The 14,159-nt window shown below is 42.4% G+C and overlaps 1 protein-coding gene across 1 annotated transcript; it reads right to left on the minus strand.

Moving 5' to 3' along the window:
• Nucleotides 1-6,960: 6,960 nt before the first annotated feature.
• LOC136767439 (protein rapunzel-like) lies at nucleotides 6,961-11,413 on the minus strand. Its single transcript, XM_066721217.1, has 2 exons — nucleotides 11,227-11,413; nucleotides 6,961-9,459 (listed from the first exon to the last, which is right to left on the minus strand). The coding sequence occupies exon 2, from the start codon at nucleotides 9,442-9,444 to the stop codon at nucleotides 8,260-8,262; it is 1,185 nt and encodes a 394-aa protein (XP_066577314.1). The 5' UTR covers nucleotides 9,445-9,459; nucleotides 11,227-11,413; the 3' UTR covers nucleotides 6,961-8,259.
• Between the last annotated feature and the right edge of the window lie 2,746 nt (nucleotides 11,414-14,159).

Here is a 14,159-nt window from a genome sequence, read left to right on the forward strand (position 1 = left end):
TGACACACCGAGGGTAATTATAGCATTTGCTCTACACCCATACTCAAAACCCCACTGAAGTTGACTGAAAGTTGGCAACTGTCCCTTCTGGGTGTTTTTGTGCATATTTACCTGCCTTTTTTCCCCTCCTCTCTTCGTTCCAGATCCCGGGGCTCCGGTCACAGCACACAGGGACCCGTCTGTAGCTTTTCTACGAGATTTCAACTGCTTCCTGGTGGATAAGGAACGTCCCCTACATTACCCACTGTCCTACACAACCTACCACAAACAGAGCTTCCTGTACCTCAGCTATACAAACTCTTTCCAGAGTCACTCCAAAACACAGATGTGAATATTAATTTCTAGGACAGGAGTATCTCCCGGCAGCCATTAGTAAAATTAGACATGCTTTTAACCCCCCCCAACATCAAAAGGATCTGTACTGTTCGATACACACATCAGCAAAGCAGGCCTTGCAGAGATCAATATACCGATTACAACAGGTTTAATTCACTAATGTGCATGTGGACGGACAAATAACAGAAAAGCACAGAGAGGCTCAATCTATTGCCCCTTGTGTTTAACAGACTCTGTGATTTTCGGTTAGCTCAGGGTGCTTTTAGCCCCGATAACCCCTGTGGGGCTTGTCTGCTAGTGGAGATGCAGGAAACTCGAGTATTAATGGGCAACACACAGCAGCCACAACAAAAACAATATAACTTTTCACGTTACAGTAAGTATGTGACCATAACCAATGACTGTGACTACAGCCACCCCCGGTTTGGAGGTGAGGGGTCTCAAAGGATTCCACGCAAGTTTGGAGTTATTGGCAGGTACCTGTGGCAAAGGAGTAACAACACGATGATGCATTCAACCCCATTTTTGTTTTCTACATAAACAGGACCAGGTGAGCTCACTATGAAAAGCAACAAGGAACTCCTGCCTGTTACACAAGACAAGGTAACAGCCTAGGGGTTGAAAGGGGGATTGCACTCAGAGGAGGAGATTCAAAATACAAATTAAAGTGACAGTGTGTGACAACAACAAGGTGTTTCAAAACCAATTCAATTTACTTTATTTTTTTTTGAATCCACCCAATTTACACAGTTTGCAACTAAAGTTTTACCCCTATGCCACACTACTGGGCTACTGATAAATGCTGCTTGCACTTATTTCTGTTTAACAAAAGACGAAAATTAAACAAGTTCTTGTCTTGCTGGTGACTTTATGGACCAATACTGTCCGCATTTACATTCCTGGGTATGGAAAGTTTTATTGGAGGCGTTATAAAACAAAGTAAAATACAGCGATGCTAATAAAACAAACCATTTTAACAGTGGACAGGTGCTAACTGTTTTGCCGCTTCTATCTCTAGTCACGGGGGCCTTTATCTACATAAACCTGTATTTTAAACCTCATAAATGCTTCTAAGGGATTTGTGTACTTAACTGCAACTTCCATTGTAAGTCTGGGTGCTGGGCTAGTCCATTTTTTTTTGTCAAGTTTGCTTAATTAATTAATTAGTCCACATGTGAATGTTGGTATTTTTCCATGAGAACCCAGGGGAGTGACTTCATTATAACAGGCTCATTAACTGAAAGAGACCAGTTTCTGAAAGCTTGGGGTTTACGTTCAATATGTTCAGGTCAGGTTTAAAGTGTGTGTTGATAGAACTACCGAGCACTCAATTTGTGTACACAGTGCAGTGAACACATATGAGAGAGTCACAGGCCTTTGGTAGACAGGGTGCTGTGTAAATGAGATTCGATTGTATTAGCCCCATCCCCACGGTTCTTACAAGAGACGGTGACTCGTAAATCTCAGTAAGATGGAAAAGGTGAACTTCAATGTTAAATATCACCATGTTCTTCATTTCCTGAATAAATCATTGTTTACAAAAGTATTTCTTGTCTCTGCTGTAGACTTGAGCGCCTTCCTGAACACTTTTGCTGAATGATTATGTTTGCGGAATTAAAAATACACTATTTACTGACCAACATGCTCGCTCAAATTGTGCTCCTGTCTGATAAAGACTGGAAGCTGACAGAGGACAGGAAGAGAAACGGAAGCAGGATTGTGAAAAGAGGTTTCCCCCCGCCCCCCCCGAGACTCTAAGTCTAACAAAGGCCTCCCTGTGACAGGGCCCCCCCACCACCTGCGTGTGAACAGAGAACCCAAGCAATCAAGGACAGAGTCAGTGACCCCTCCGCAGTCATCTTAAATATTCACAGCTCTGCTTAGCAACAGCTAACCACACATGCAAGAACAGAAGAGGAATATTTTCATTCACACACAATATTAAATAAATTAATTACATTAGATATAGACAGACTGATGGATATATGCAGACGGGTGACAAATTAAAGGAAAAACCTGAATAAATGAGTGGAGGAACATAATGAATGGAGATGCCTCCAAACAGGTGTACTGCGCTGTAGCATGTATACAAATGCTGAGCAGCCCAGTTGACCTCGATTTTGGATCAAGATGGCAAGAGGAAAGGATCTCAGTGACTTTGAAAGAGGCGTCATTATTGGGGCACAAATGACAGGAGCTTCAGTCACGCAGACGCTCAACTGGCTCGTGTTCTGGACAAGCGGGCGAGTGCATGTGTGGGACACCAAGAGAACGGGACAGGCCTGACTGCTGGACCCCTACAGTGAGGGGGTCCGGAGGCTCTGTTATGCTGTGGGGGGCATTTTCCTGGCATGGTTTGGGTCCACTTGTCCCCTTAGAGGGAAGGGTCACTGCAAATCATTACAGAGTTATTCTGAGTGAACACCTTTATCCTATGGGGACACATTTCTCTCCTGATGGGAGTGGTCTCTTCCAGGACGACAATTCCCCATCCACAGGGCACGAGGGGGTCACTGAATGGTGTGATGAGGATGAAAATGATGCGATTCATATGCTATGGCCTTCACAGTCACCAGATCTCAACCCAATTGAACACCTATGGGAGATTCTGGACTGACGTGTTAGACAGCGCTCTCCACCACCATCATCAAAACCCCAAATGAGGGAATATCTTTAGGAAGAATGGTGTTCATCCCTCCAGTAGAGTCCAGAGACTCTTACAATCTGTGCCAAGAGCATTGAAGCTGTTCTGGGGCTCGTGGTGCCCAACACCTTACTGAGACACTTTATGTTGGTTTTTCCTTTAATTTGTCACCCGTCTGTATATCTGTAACATATCTACATAAACAGAGATGGGGAGAGACAGATTAAGGGTCAGGGGATATATAAATGCTAACAGTTTATTGATTACCACCATTTCTTTGTTCCGTTATTCAATATTTATTTTTCAGATTCATCAATATTATTTTGGGTCATTTAATAACGTCACCTTTACTAGATGATAGGGTGTATTCTTATAAGCATCCGTATTCCAGCTACCTGCACAGTCTTCTGAGAAAGACAGCCAGCTAATCTGGTTCTCTACAACTGGAGCGTTTTGTCATTAAACAAATGTTCTAAGGCTTTTGATCAGATTACACCACTTAAAGAACAGGAGGCTGATCGATGGGCTCTCTGGCCTGATGGGTAATATTGTTACTGGTAGCCTCCACGGCTGATCTGTCATTGATGGAAAGTCTCCAGGGGCTTCTAACATCCCCGCTTCTTAGCATTAGTAAATTGTGTATTAAATATTGATACTTCTCCCTTAGCTGTCGTGAGATCCCAGCATCTTGATGGAAGTAACACAGTGGCGTTAACTCCTAAGGTTTGGGTTGGAAGTCTTATCATTTAGCTTGTACTGACTTTGCAGACCATAATACCTCTATAACCTGCCGCGATACAAATGGGACTCCTCTTGCACAGCAGTTTGATCCATATCAGGTTTTCACAGAACCGGCAAGCTTTAAAAGTGTGTCCTGCTAGATTGTGTTCCGACTGAGATCTCAATTCCTTAACTGATCTAATAATTGTCCTAATCAGAGCTTAGCATTCTTTTTGAACCATTAGAAACATAGTATTACATATCAAAGTTTATAAGGCATCCCCATAGTCTCCAACTGTTTAAGTTAAACCATTTGAAAAGTAAAACTAAGCAAATTTTATGGATGTTTCAGTTGGATCAAAAACTTGCAGGACAGGGTTGGGAACCAGCAAGTAAACCAACATTGCCTCTTTTTCATAAAAGGTGTGGTGTGGAGTTAAAACATACTGTTTTTCTGCTCCCCCTCCCCACTGCCCTGCTCTTGTATTGTTCCGTCTCTCTCGGTTTCAATCCTGCTCTCAGTACCTCAGTGTGCTTTGTGAGTGTCTGTACTAAAGCCCCTCAGGGAACAACAGCAGCTCCTCCACAATAAATCAATCAAAATCTGCCCCCCGCCTCTTCGAGACCGCCGGAAGACCTTGAGGAGGCGATCAATACCATGACATTTTGGGACGCCCCTGTTCTACAAGGAATTTATTTTCACGTGTTTACCAGTTAAATGTGGATATCACTTCACAAGAAATATCTGCGTTGCTTGGGTGGACTGATCGAACACTTTTAAATACTCATTTATAGAATTCTAAAGCAGAGACTTTTCCACCACGAAGTCTTTCAAATGCTCATTATAAATAACAATGATTATAAAATATAGAATTGAATTCCTCTCAAGCTATATTACCTTTTGAACATCTTAAAAACACCTTCCTTTATACAACTTGTCCAGGGGTGGAAAGCAATACAAGAAATTAACTTTAAATTCTGGATTCCAACATTTTACTTTCATTTCAACAAATCTTGTTGACAGACCCTCTACCTTCAAACTGATAGACCTAGTTAGTCAAATCAGACCTAAAATAAGCTAAAATAAAAGTATTACATCATTTTTTTTTTAAAGAGCAAGAAATTATATCACCGGTAGAGTAGCTCAGAGTTATAAAACACAGACCTTATTGTATCAGCCAATCAGCTTGCAGCTTTCCCTTTCTTTTCCAGGGAACAATTAAGCCGTGACGATCTGATTGCCAGAGAACAACAGCTCCATTGAATCCATGACATTTCTTATATGTTGATATATTAGCTGTGGTGAGCCGCAATAACCTTCACATCTGAACACTGGGCAAAATGGCGGATACATTAGACCTGACTACTGTCTGGGACCTTTGTGGTAACAGCAGTGAGAACTGTGAAGCTGTTGTTATTGGGGATAAAAGGTATAGCGATCAATAGCGTTTATAAGGGGAAAGACCCAAAAAACCACTAATGAATAAGGATATATTTTGCCACTTAAGGAAAGGTTAATTAGGAGTATTTCCCCGGACCCCGTTATGTTCTGTGCATGGGGAGCTGATTTCAGGTTACACAGGATTTGTAATAGTTCACTTGAAATATCTCTTTGGATTTCTATTTAAGACCACAGATGGGTTTACGATCTTTCTTTTTTCGTGAGTTTATGTTTTAAGGTGTGGCCTTGTTCCATACTGTCAAAACAAAATGATTATGAATGATTGTAATACTCAATACCAGCTTTGCGCTCCTTCTCCAAAACTACAACTGCAATGCATTGATTTGGAAATATTTATAATGCTGTGTGTGACATGACATTACAGTGGCCCTGAAGTGCAAAACACAAAAAAAAAGGGAAAAACACAAGTGTTGTTTTTTTTGCATTTGTGATTTTTCTTTTTGCAGTTGAGATTTTCCTTTTGCATTTGCGCTGCGCACTTCAGGGCCACCGTCTGAAAAAGACCCAGTGGATGTTCGGTTTGGCTGTCATCTGTTACATATGTTTATATTTTGTTGATGATCATTTGCAACACATTTATATAAGGACTGAGCAGCTGGAAGCAAAAGAAAGCATCTTTTTATACTAAGATGTAACCATTTCACATAAATAATCACATAAACAGGACACATAAAACAAAATGTTATTTTCTTTACCTAAAAAATAGTATTTGACTATTTAACTCACCTACCAAATAAAAAATAAAACCAACTCCCCTCATTTCTTCGGTCCCAGGACTGGGCCTTCAGTCTCACTCAAATCAAGCTTCCTCAAAGTGTAGAGTAAAAACCAATAAGGTTATATAAATCAAGTGGGGACTTACAAATGAGCCAGGAGATTAATTCCCTTTCCCCCCTGGACGAGCCAGGATGCTCAGTAAAAAGCCATAAAGCTTGTTTGAGTTGAGTAGGTAAAACCCTGACACAGCCGTTCTGTTAGCAATTAACTTCGCCAGTGATTTTGCTCTGATGATGCGGCCGCAGTGATGGATGTCACCGCGCTGAGCGCAGCACTTTCCCGGCTCGTTTGCACCGTATTAATGGGGCCACAACTCCGCAAAGGTTATTCGCAGGCGATTAAATAAATGCCCCGACTTCAAAAGCGCTGACTTTTGTGCAAGTATCAATTAAGTAACAGCGACCAGGCGATAAATTATATATACATATATTTATAGGAATTTCTACAGATGTTTTTCTTCGATAATGGGAACGCGTGTGGCACTAAAGCAGTGGTTCCCAACCCGGTCGGCAGGTTTTCGCTGCAACTGAGAGCTTAATTACTTAATTGAACATTAAATTAAACTGTTAGTTCAATTAAGGGTTCAATTAAACAATTGAGAGCGCAGTTGGAACGAAAACCAGGACCAGGTTGTGGACTACTGAGTTAAATGTGTTGATTTCATTACACAGCTAATATGCAGAATCCTGTTAAATTAGCTTTGAAATATAAAGCTGTTCAAATAATAATAATAATAATAATAATAATAATAATAATAATAATAATAATAATAATAATAATAATAATGAAGAGATGGCCTCTTGTTTACCCGTTATACTCTATATGCCTTCCCTGGTTGTGTTGTATTCCTAAAGGTGTTCAAATACCTCTTTCAACACGAGGTTTGTATAGCCTAGATTTCGTTCTTCCACTATGAAATATTGATAAACCTACAGTGTAATTGATATTGAAAGATGTTGAGTCAAAAATGGGTTCGCTGTACAACACAGAATGAAGAAAGAAAATCCTCTGAAGACACAAGTCCAAGTTCTGCAACTTTATTTTCATAATTATTCCTCTATATTTGCATTATGTATTTACCTCACTTGAGCTGCTTCAGCTAACTCTGCCTTGTGGCTGCGGTCAATTACAGATACATTTAGATATGCCCACAAGGCAATTTACATTTACATTACATTTCAGTTGCCCCACCCCCCAATAAATTATATAATTTTATATTTGTAAATGTCGTCCAGCACAGGCCTGTTTTCTACAATATACTGCAGTGTAAGTGATGCAACGGGGTCCACAAGCTCACAGAAAGATACAAAAAGGCATACCTCTCCCTCACCCTTGGGTGGCCCTAACCCAACCCGCCCAACCCACTCCGCAGATGAAGAACATTGAACATAATGAGGAGATATTTCTAGGAAGTGAATGGGCGTTCCTTTAGCTGTTGATCTCTAAGTGAATTGTGTAGACAATAGCAAAGGCAATCAATATCTCATTTACAATAATGAACGCAGACACTGTGGCTTTCTCCCTGAACCACTTTCAGGCACATGCTGCTCTGGGCTTGTGTCTCTCAATCAGTCCAGGCAGAGATCAGGCACATGGCTGAACCAGGATTAACACATGCAGTGGACATGCATGCGGGAATGAATTTGTGTGTAAATTACATAATAACAGCCATAGAACTGAACCGCTCAAAGCCTGAAATATAGACTTTCATGTAGCTTTTCTCGGATCCACAATGAAACTGTGTAATAGGATTCGTAGATCAATAAACAGCCAGGAACCTGACAGACAAACGGGCCGAGTGTCTCTCTCTGGCTTTTTATCTCTCTCATGTTATGTCAAAATGCAGATGAAACGATGAGTGAAACAGGGGTGATTGTCCCTGGCCTGAGAGAGCCATGATTAACCAGGTTTTATAGATTACCCATGATCCTCCATTTGTGATGACTTGTGATGATAATGTAAATGGCAAATATACATTCTAAGCAACTAATTTCATTCAATTAGATGAGGAGTGGCCAACTATGGTGCTTGAGAGCTGCAAGGTGTTGGAGTTTTCATCCCCAGCGATCTCTAAATCGCTTAATTGAATGAACAACCTTCGTATCTGATCACACTAGCGCTGTTGAGAGCTGAGTGTTCTAGGTTGAGCTATGAAACCTGGTTAATCGTGGCTGTCCACTGACTGTGTCTAAGGTCACTTGATGAGCTTCTGCTATCCTGTGGAGAGCACACAACAACGTCAAAAAAAACACGGTACCAGCAGTTAGGATTTCTGTTTTGGAGAATTACGAATGACTTGTAAACCTATTCTTATCCAAGCTTATTCAGAATGCACACACAGATATACATTTTTGTGTTTCTCCCAATAATGGCATTCGTCCGGGAAGCTCCAGGCGGTCCAGACCTCTTTGTGGCGACTGATGGCGTTTGCCACACACCCTGGTATCTCCTGAGCTACTGCTTCTGCCACAGCCTGGGCGCCGCCCTTCCGATTGGGCCTGTCCATCAGCTGCTGGATGCTCTCCTTGGCGATGGGGTGAGGGCAGCGGCTGTAAGACACCACCACGTTGGTGTCGTTCACCTGCAGCAACTCAAACCAGTTCTTGCCCGTCACACAGTGAAAGTTGTCCCCTGCCCGCCAGTTTTTGAAGCCGCTGCCGGAGTGGTTGATCACTCGCACGGACCACTTCACCCAGTCGTACTTTCGGGCCAGGAACTCCTGCAGGGCTTTGGCCAACTCCTCGTTGCTCTTCTCCTCTTTCTCCTTGATCATCCGCTCCACGTCCTCCTGGGCCTGCTCGGGGAAGGCGGCCACACACTCATCAATGGCCGCCTTCATCTTGCCTTCCACCTCCCGCATCTTCTCGCCCCACTGCCTCACCAGCTCCTGTTCCTCCTCCTCCCCTACCGAGAGGGCGGCGCGGCCCAGCAGAGCGATCAGCCCCACACAGAAGAGCTCTTTCAAGCGGACGCAGAAGTCTTCCAGCACCCTCCTGTTCCTCGCCTCGTACCTCAGGACCACTTCCAGAACCGACTCCCCAAAGGTGTTGAAGCCCATGACGGCATCGTAGAGAACATGAAGGTTCTTGTCCCCGCTGGTCTTCCCATAATGCTCCAGGAAGAGCCGGACCTTGACCTCTCTGAACTGCTCCTTGGCGTTCAGGATGTCCATGTACTTGCGAAACTGGTTGCGCAGGTTCTCCTCCACCGTGAAGTAATGGCTGTCCACTAGGCTCCTCTTTATCTCCTGGTCGATGTCCTCCAACTCCTCAGAGATAACGTCCAACTTGTTGCGGACGACCTGGAACTGCTCCTTCACGTAGAAGACCTCCCTGCTCTGCACGTTGTCCAGGGCCAGCCTGAGGACCGGAGCGGCTGCCTCGCACAGTGGGAACAGCTCCCCCACGGCACTGGCCAGGACCTCGGCCCCCCTCTCGAACACCTCCATCAACGCCTCGATGGACTCCTTCTTCTGCGCCACCAGTTTCTCTAGAGGGCTGGGCATCCTGGTGATCTGAGGCTGGAAGAGGAGAGACATTTCAAACGAAGAGTCGTAGTATGTGCTAAGGTGTAGACACATGGTGAAATTAACATTTTACTGTAGGTATACGATTATATTCTATTAAAGTATAGTTTTTTAAATAATTATGAAAACTACTGAATGAATTAAAAACAAACCAACACACCCACACACATGCATGTATATATATATATATGTGTGTGTGTGTGGGCATAGTCCTACACACTGCATAAACAGTATATATTTATAAAAGAACAAATATATTTTATAGGCTTGACATAGAAAATGTAAGCTATAGATCTCAATTACTTAATTAATGTCATTATCGACTCAGGTAGGCTTATCTAAAACTATTGCCGATCCCTTACAATGACTCAAGACACTGAACACACAGAACATTTCAGTATCTGGAGAGAAGTGTTCAATTCATCCAGTTAATTGATTAACTGGATTAATTAAGTTGGCAAGAGCTTATCTGGAACAAAACCCAGCAGACACTGCTCTCCAGGACTGGAGTCTGACATCCCTTCTAGATAGAAGCAAGTGGAAACATCTGGGTTCATATAGGCTGATAATGATGATGATATATGTTTGTGTGTATGAATGTATGTAAGAGAGAGGTATTATATGTATTATACAGCAAAACAACAGCGTCCTAGTAGCGCAAAATAAAGACGTAATTAGATATGAAATGCCAGGAACAAGGGGCGTCAGCCACTAACTGTATTAGAAGAGCGAGCTGTTGTATAATATTGAAATACCTTCCTAAAAACTACTGTCTTCCTAAAAACGACAGCCCCCAGAGAGTCCAATTTGTTCTGCATGAACGACACCCCAGTCCCAGAGGCCGGAGAGCAATCACAGGACTGTGGGGGTGTTCATGAACACTCAATCGTCAATTAACAGTCTCCAAAGGGACTTAAATGATGCGTATATATATATATATATATATATATATATATATATATATATATATCGTGTTCTGTCTCCAGATACGAAAGGCCGGGTCCCGGGGGAGGTCAAAGCCTGCTGCTAATGATTTATTTATCAAAGTCCTGGAAATTCAAGGTCACTGGGAGACCTGCAAAGATGCTTTGTCACGAACCTATTTTCCAAAATATTAACATCTTAATCCGAGTTTCTGCACTAGATTGTGAAGACTTCTCATAATAATAATAATAATAATAATAATAATAATAATAATAATAAGAAGAAGAAGAAGAAGAAGAAGAAGAAGAAGAAGAAGAAGAATCATCCCGCCCATTGTCATATCAAAACGCCATGATCAAAATAGGTCAATACATGAATAAACAAAACAAAATAACGTTACATTTGTATATCGAATCATCCAATCAAAAAAACAAACTTTGCTTTAGCCTACATATCTGCAATACGATCCTCTTATTACGCAGCATACATTCCTTCGCGGTCTAGATATATAGTTATACTTTGATTTTGTAATCTAGCCTAAATATATTTTTTGAAAGCCAAGATTGAATAATTAACTTGAAATAATCTTCTCCCATAGCAAGTACTCTGCTTTTTTCCCCCTAGACAGGTGGTAAATTATAAATACATATCAAATCCTCCCCCCTGGATGGGAAAATGCGCACTTAGCTCCAGATTTCCCTCTTGATAAGACGCTAATAGACACACCTTAAAAACGGCTCAGCTGCTCCATCCGAGAAAGTATACCTCTGTTAGGGGGGACTATACCTGATATTTGTAGCTTAAGCTTTTAAAGATAAGAAAGGCATGCTTCTGTACCTGCAAACAAAGGCGTATCTTGTCCTTCACGCTTGGGTCTCCAGCTGGTGCAAGTTTGACTCTTGCAGTGAGTGATGCTGGTTTCCCCAAGGACTGGCAGCAACCCGGCTGCAGATGTGGCGCATCTGCTGTGAGACTAATCCTTCAACCCGAAAAGAGAGGGGAGGAGAACCCACGCACAGCCATGTAGCGGCTAATGGCTCAGCAGTGGACAGTGAGTCTCCAACTAGACACACGCCTTGCCCAGAGGATAGCACTGTTGCTTTATTGTATTTCTGTATTTATTGATGTATTATTAGTGCGCTTCTGCTATAAAGAACCCCGGCGATATTCTTCGAGATGCAAGATGATGCGCAAAAAGGTGGCGCACTTTTCCGCGGATAAGCTCACCAAGACACCCTTTGGAGAACGGCATGCGTGCACAATATGGACCCTCGCTGTAATGCAATATACAGGTAAGAAGATGTATTTATTTATTTGTTTGTTTGTTTGTCTGTTGGTGTGTTCATTCGCTCATCCATTCATTCATTCCTAAGGATAGAGGACGCAGTTGGGGGCATATTTGTGAAAATGAACTAACAAATCTTTGCAAATGCAGTGCAAATACACATTGACCTTCACGGGGGAAAGATGTTCAGATCCTCAGTGGCTGATTTGCTGAAATATAGGGTCGTTAAAGCATGTGCTTCCCCTCAATATTAATCTCCACCATTCTGACACCCAGGTTTTGTTCCACATAATCTACAGTTTTTTCTTTAAAAAAAAGAGATGCATGACACCCTACTGATAACTCTTCTAATACTGTAACAGTAATTACTAGCATTTGTTTTGATTGCATTTTTCCTTCAGTCAAATTCTTAGCCATTACAGATGGGCTATGCAAGGGCGTAACTGTGTGGGGAAAAAAAAAAATCTTCAATAACGAAATGGCACGTATCTGTTAAATCCCACTGCAAATGAATATACTCTCTTCTGTGAACACTGGGGTTTTTAGTGTTGGAAACAGTTAATGTAAATGGGAGATATATGGGAATTTTTATAATTGTGTCAGTAATTACTAAATTATTACATTGGACTTCACGTCATTAGACCCACAGCATACTTGTCAGAAATAAGGGACACCCTTCAAGGAGGCGGGGGGAGGGTGTAAGAAATGAAATAATCAATAAAGAACGACAATTAGGCCTAAAGGCTGATTTAATGGTTTGATTATACTTTATAATATGTATATGTATCCTGTATAAAGCTTATAATCCAATGCACTGCAGTGTTCACTGACGTTTTCACATTTATCAGCGTATTTAAATACGGGGTAGGTAACGGGATCTCTCCGGAGCAGGGCGTCGCATTACGGGGCACCTCCAGCTCGGCAGGTGTCAAGGCGGCAGTGACTTCTTTAAGCAGATTAACCCATGATTCAAACATTCAATTCAGATCAGAGGGCTGCTTGCTTTGACTTAGCCGGCACGTTTGGGTAAAATGTGCGTAAAGTGCCGGGAATGGGGAGTGCGTCCTTTGGTTACGTTTCAGATGGCTCCAATCGCGCAAACGTCTCCATTTCCCCGACGATCTCAAATCAGGCCCACACCTTGCATTGATCACCAGCTGGCTTGGCGCGTCTGAAAGTAGGGAGACCCTTTTTATGGCTACATGGAATAAATCAACATGTAAATCCACCTCGTCAGACCATAATATATAATAGAGCGCGGCGGGTCTCTCTATGTTTCACTTTCTTTGCGCCAGAGCTGGATGCATTGGTGCCAAGTTGGGTACCGTGTCACTGTTCCCTTACGGACTTCTGTAGCTTCATGTTCGTGGAGAAACAGCAATGGTCACTAGTTTGGACTTCTTGGACAAGTCACCTGGCCCCTTTTGGATGTGTCTTACTAGATATTGTTTGAATTGGCTTGTTTTCCTCAATACACGATCTTGCTCTGCTTTCCCCCGACGTTTCACCTGTGCGCATTGTCTGTCTCCTCAGTGTATCTTTGTATCATCATTAATATCTTAAATTCTTAGCAATTGCGAGACAGGAAATTGTTTCTGCAACCGGCTGTGGGTTCTTTACGCACAGGTTACTAGATAATTTGATTACTTTTGCATTACAGCAGAACCAGGGGTTGTAGAGGTAAGCAATTTGCCAGCGTGAATAATTATAAGTGGTGTGTAATGGCAAACTGTGTATTGGTTAAGTTGAATAGTATATCATATATTACGTTTTATTTGATTGACTCCTAAAACATGTGACGTCCATGGCACTGCATGCTCATGAGGATGAGTCATTTGTGCTGGAATTGTCTTCTCTGGATCTAGATGCCATACTGCTCAGTAAAATGAGAGCTCGGTTGCAACAAACACCAGCAGGGTAGGGGGTCCTCCAGGAAGCACTGCTTTCAAACTACTGCATGGAAGTAATTTTGTATAGCCGTTTCCATGCTGCCCCCTCGCCTCTCCACTTCAGGTCATCGCCCTGGGGTCTTTAATGGGATTTGATGCTAATGGCGCAAACTGTGTTGGTGTGTTTATGAAGCCCGGCTCCAGTCAATGAATTATGTGAGAATAAAGCGCTAATAGCTTCTCGCTTGGGTTCTGTCGAGGTGTTGCGTTTCCAATGTGGCATCGATTTCTGTGCGAATGGAACTACTGAACAGCTGACCGTATAGTGTCTGACAGCCATTCCCCAGTCATGCTGTCCTCGGCATCCGTGGCAGGCCTTCACACAAGGTCCTGGTGCATTTCAAACACATATTTATTCAATGGATGTTTTCCACAACAATGTTTTCTTTCATCGTGATTCGATTTCGTGATCGTGATATACAATATTACAAAATGCGTGCAGTTTGAACATCGGTTTCGGTACTATACCGTCTTTCTCACAGTTGTAGTTTATTCAGCGTGGGCAGAATACACTGTGTTCGCTGTGATTGCAGTTC

Source organism: Amia ocellicauda, chromosome 14 (genome assembly GCF_036373705.1).
Source record: "Amia ocellicauda isolate fAmiCal2 chromosome 14, fAmiCal2.hap1, whole genome shotgun sequence".
Lineage (NCBI taxonomy): Eukaryota > Metazoa > Chordata > Actinopteri > Amiiformes > Amiidae > Amia > Amia ocellicauda.

Excerpts from the sequence above, each read along its gene's own strand:
- LOC136767439 (XM_066721217.1), bottom strand. The coding sequence starts at position 9,444 with ATGCCCAGCCCTCTAGAGAAACTGGTGGCGCAGAAGAAGGAGTCCATC.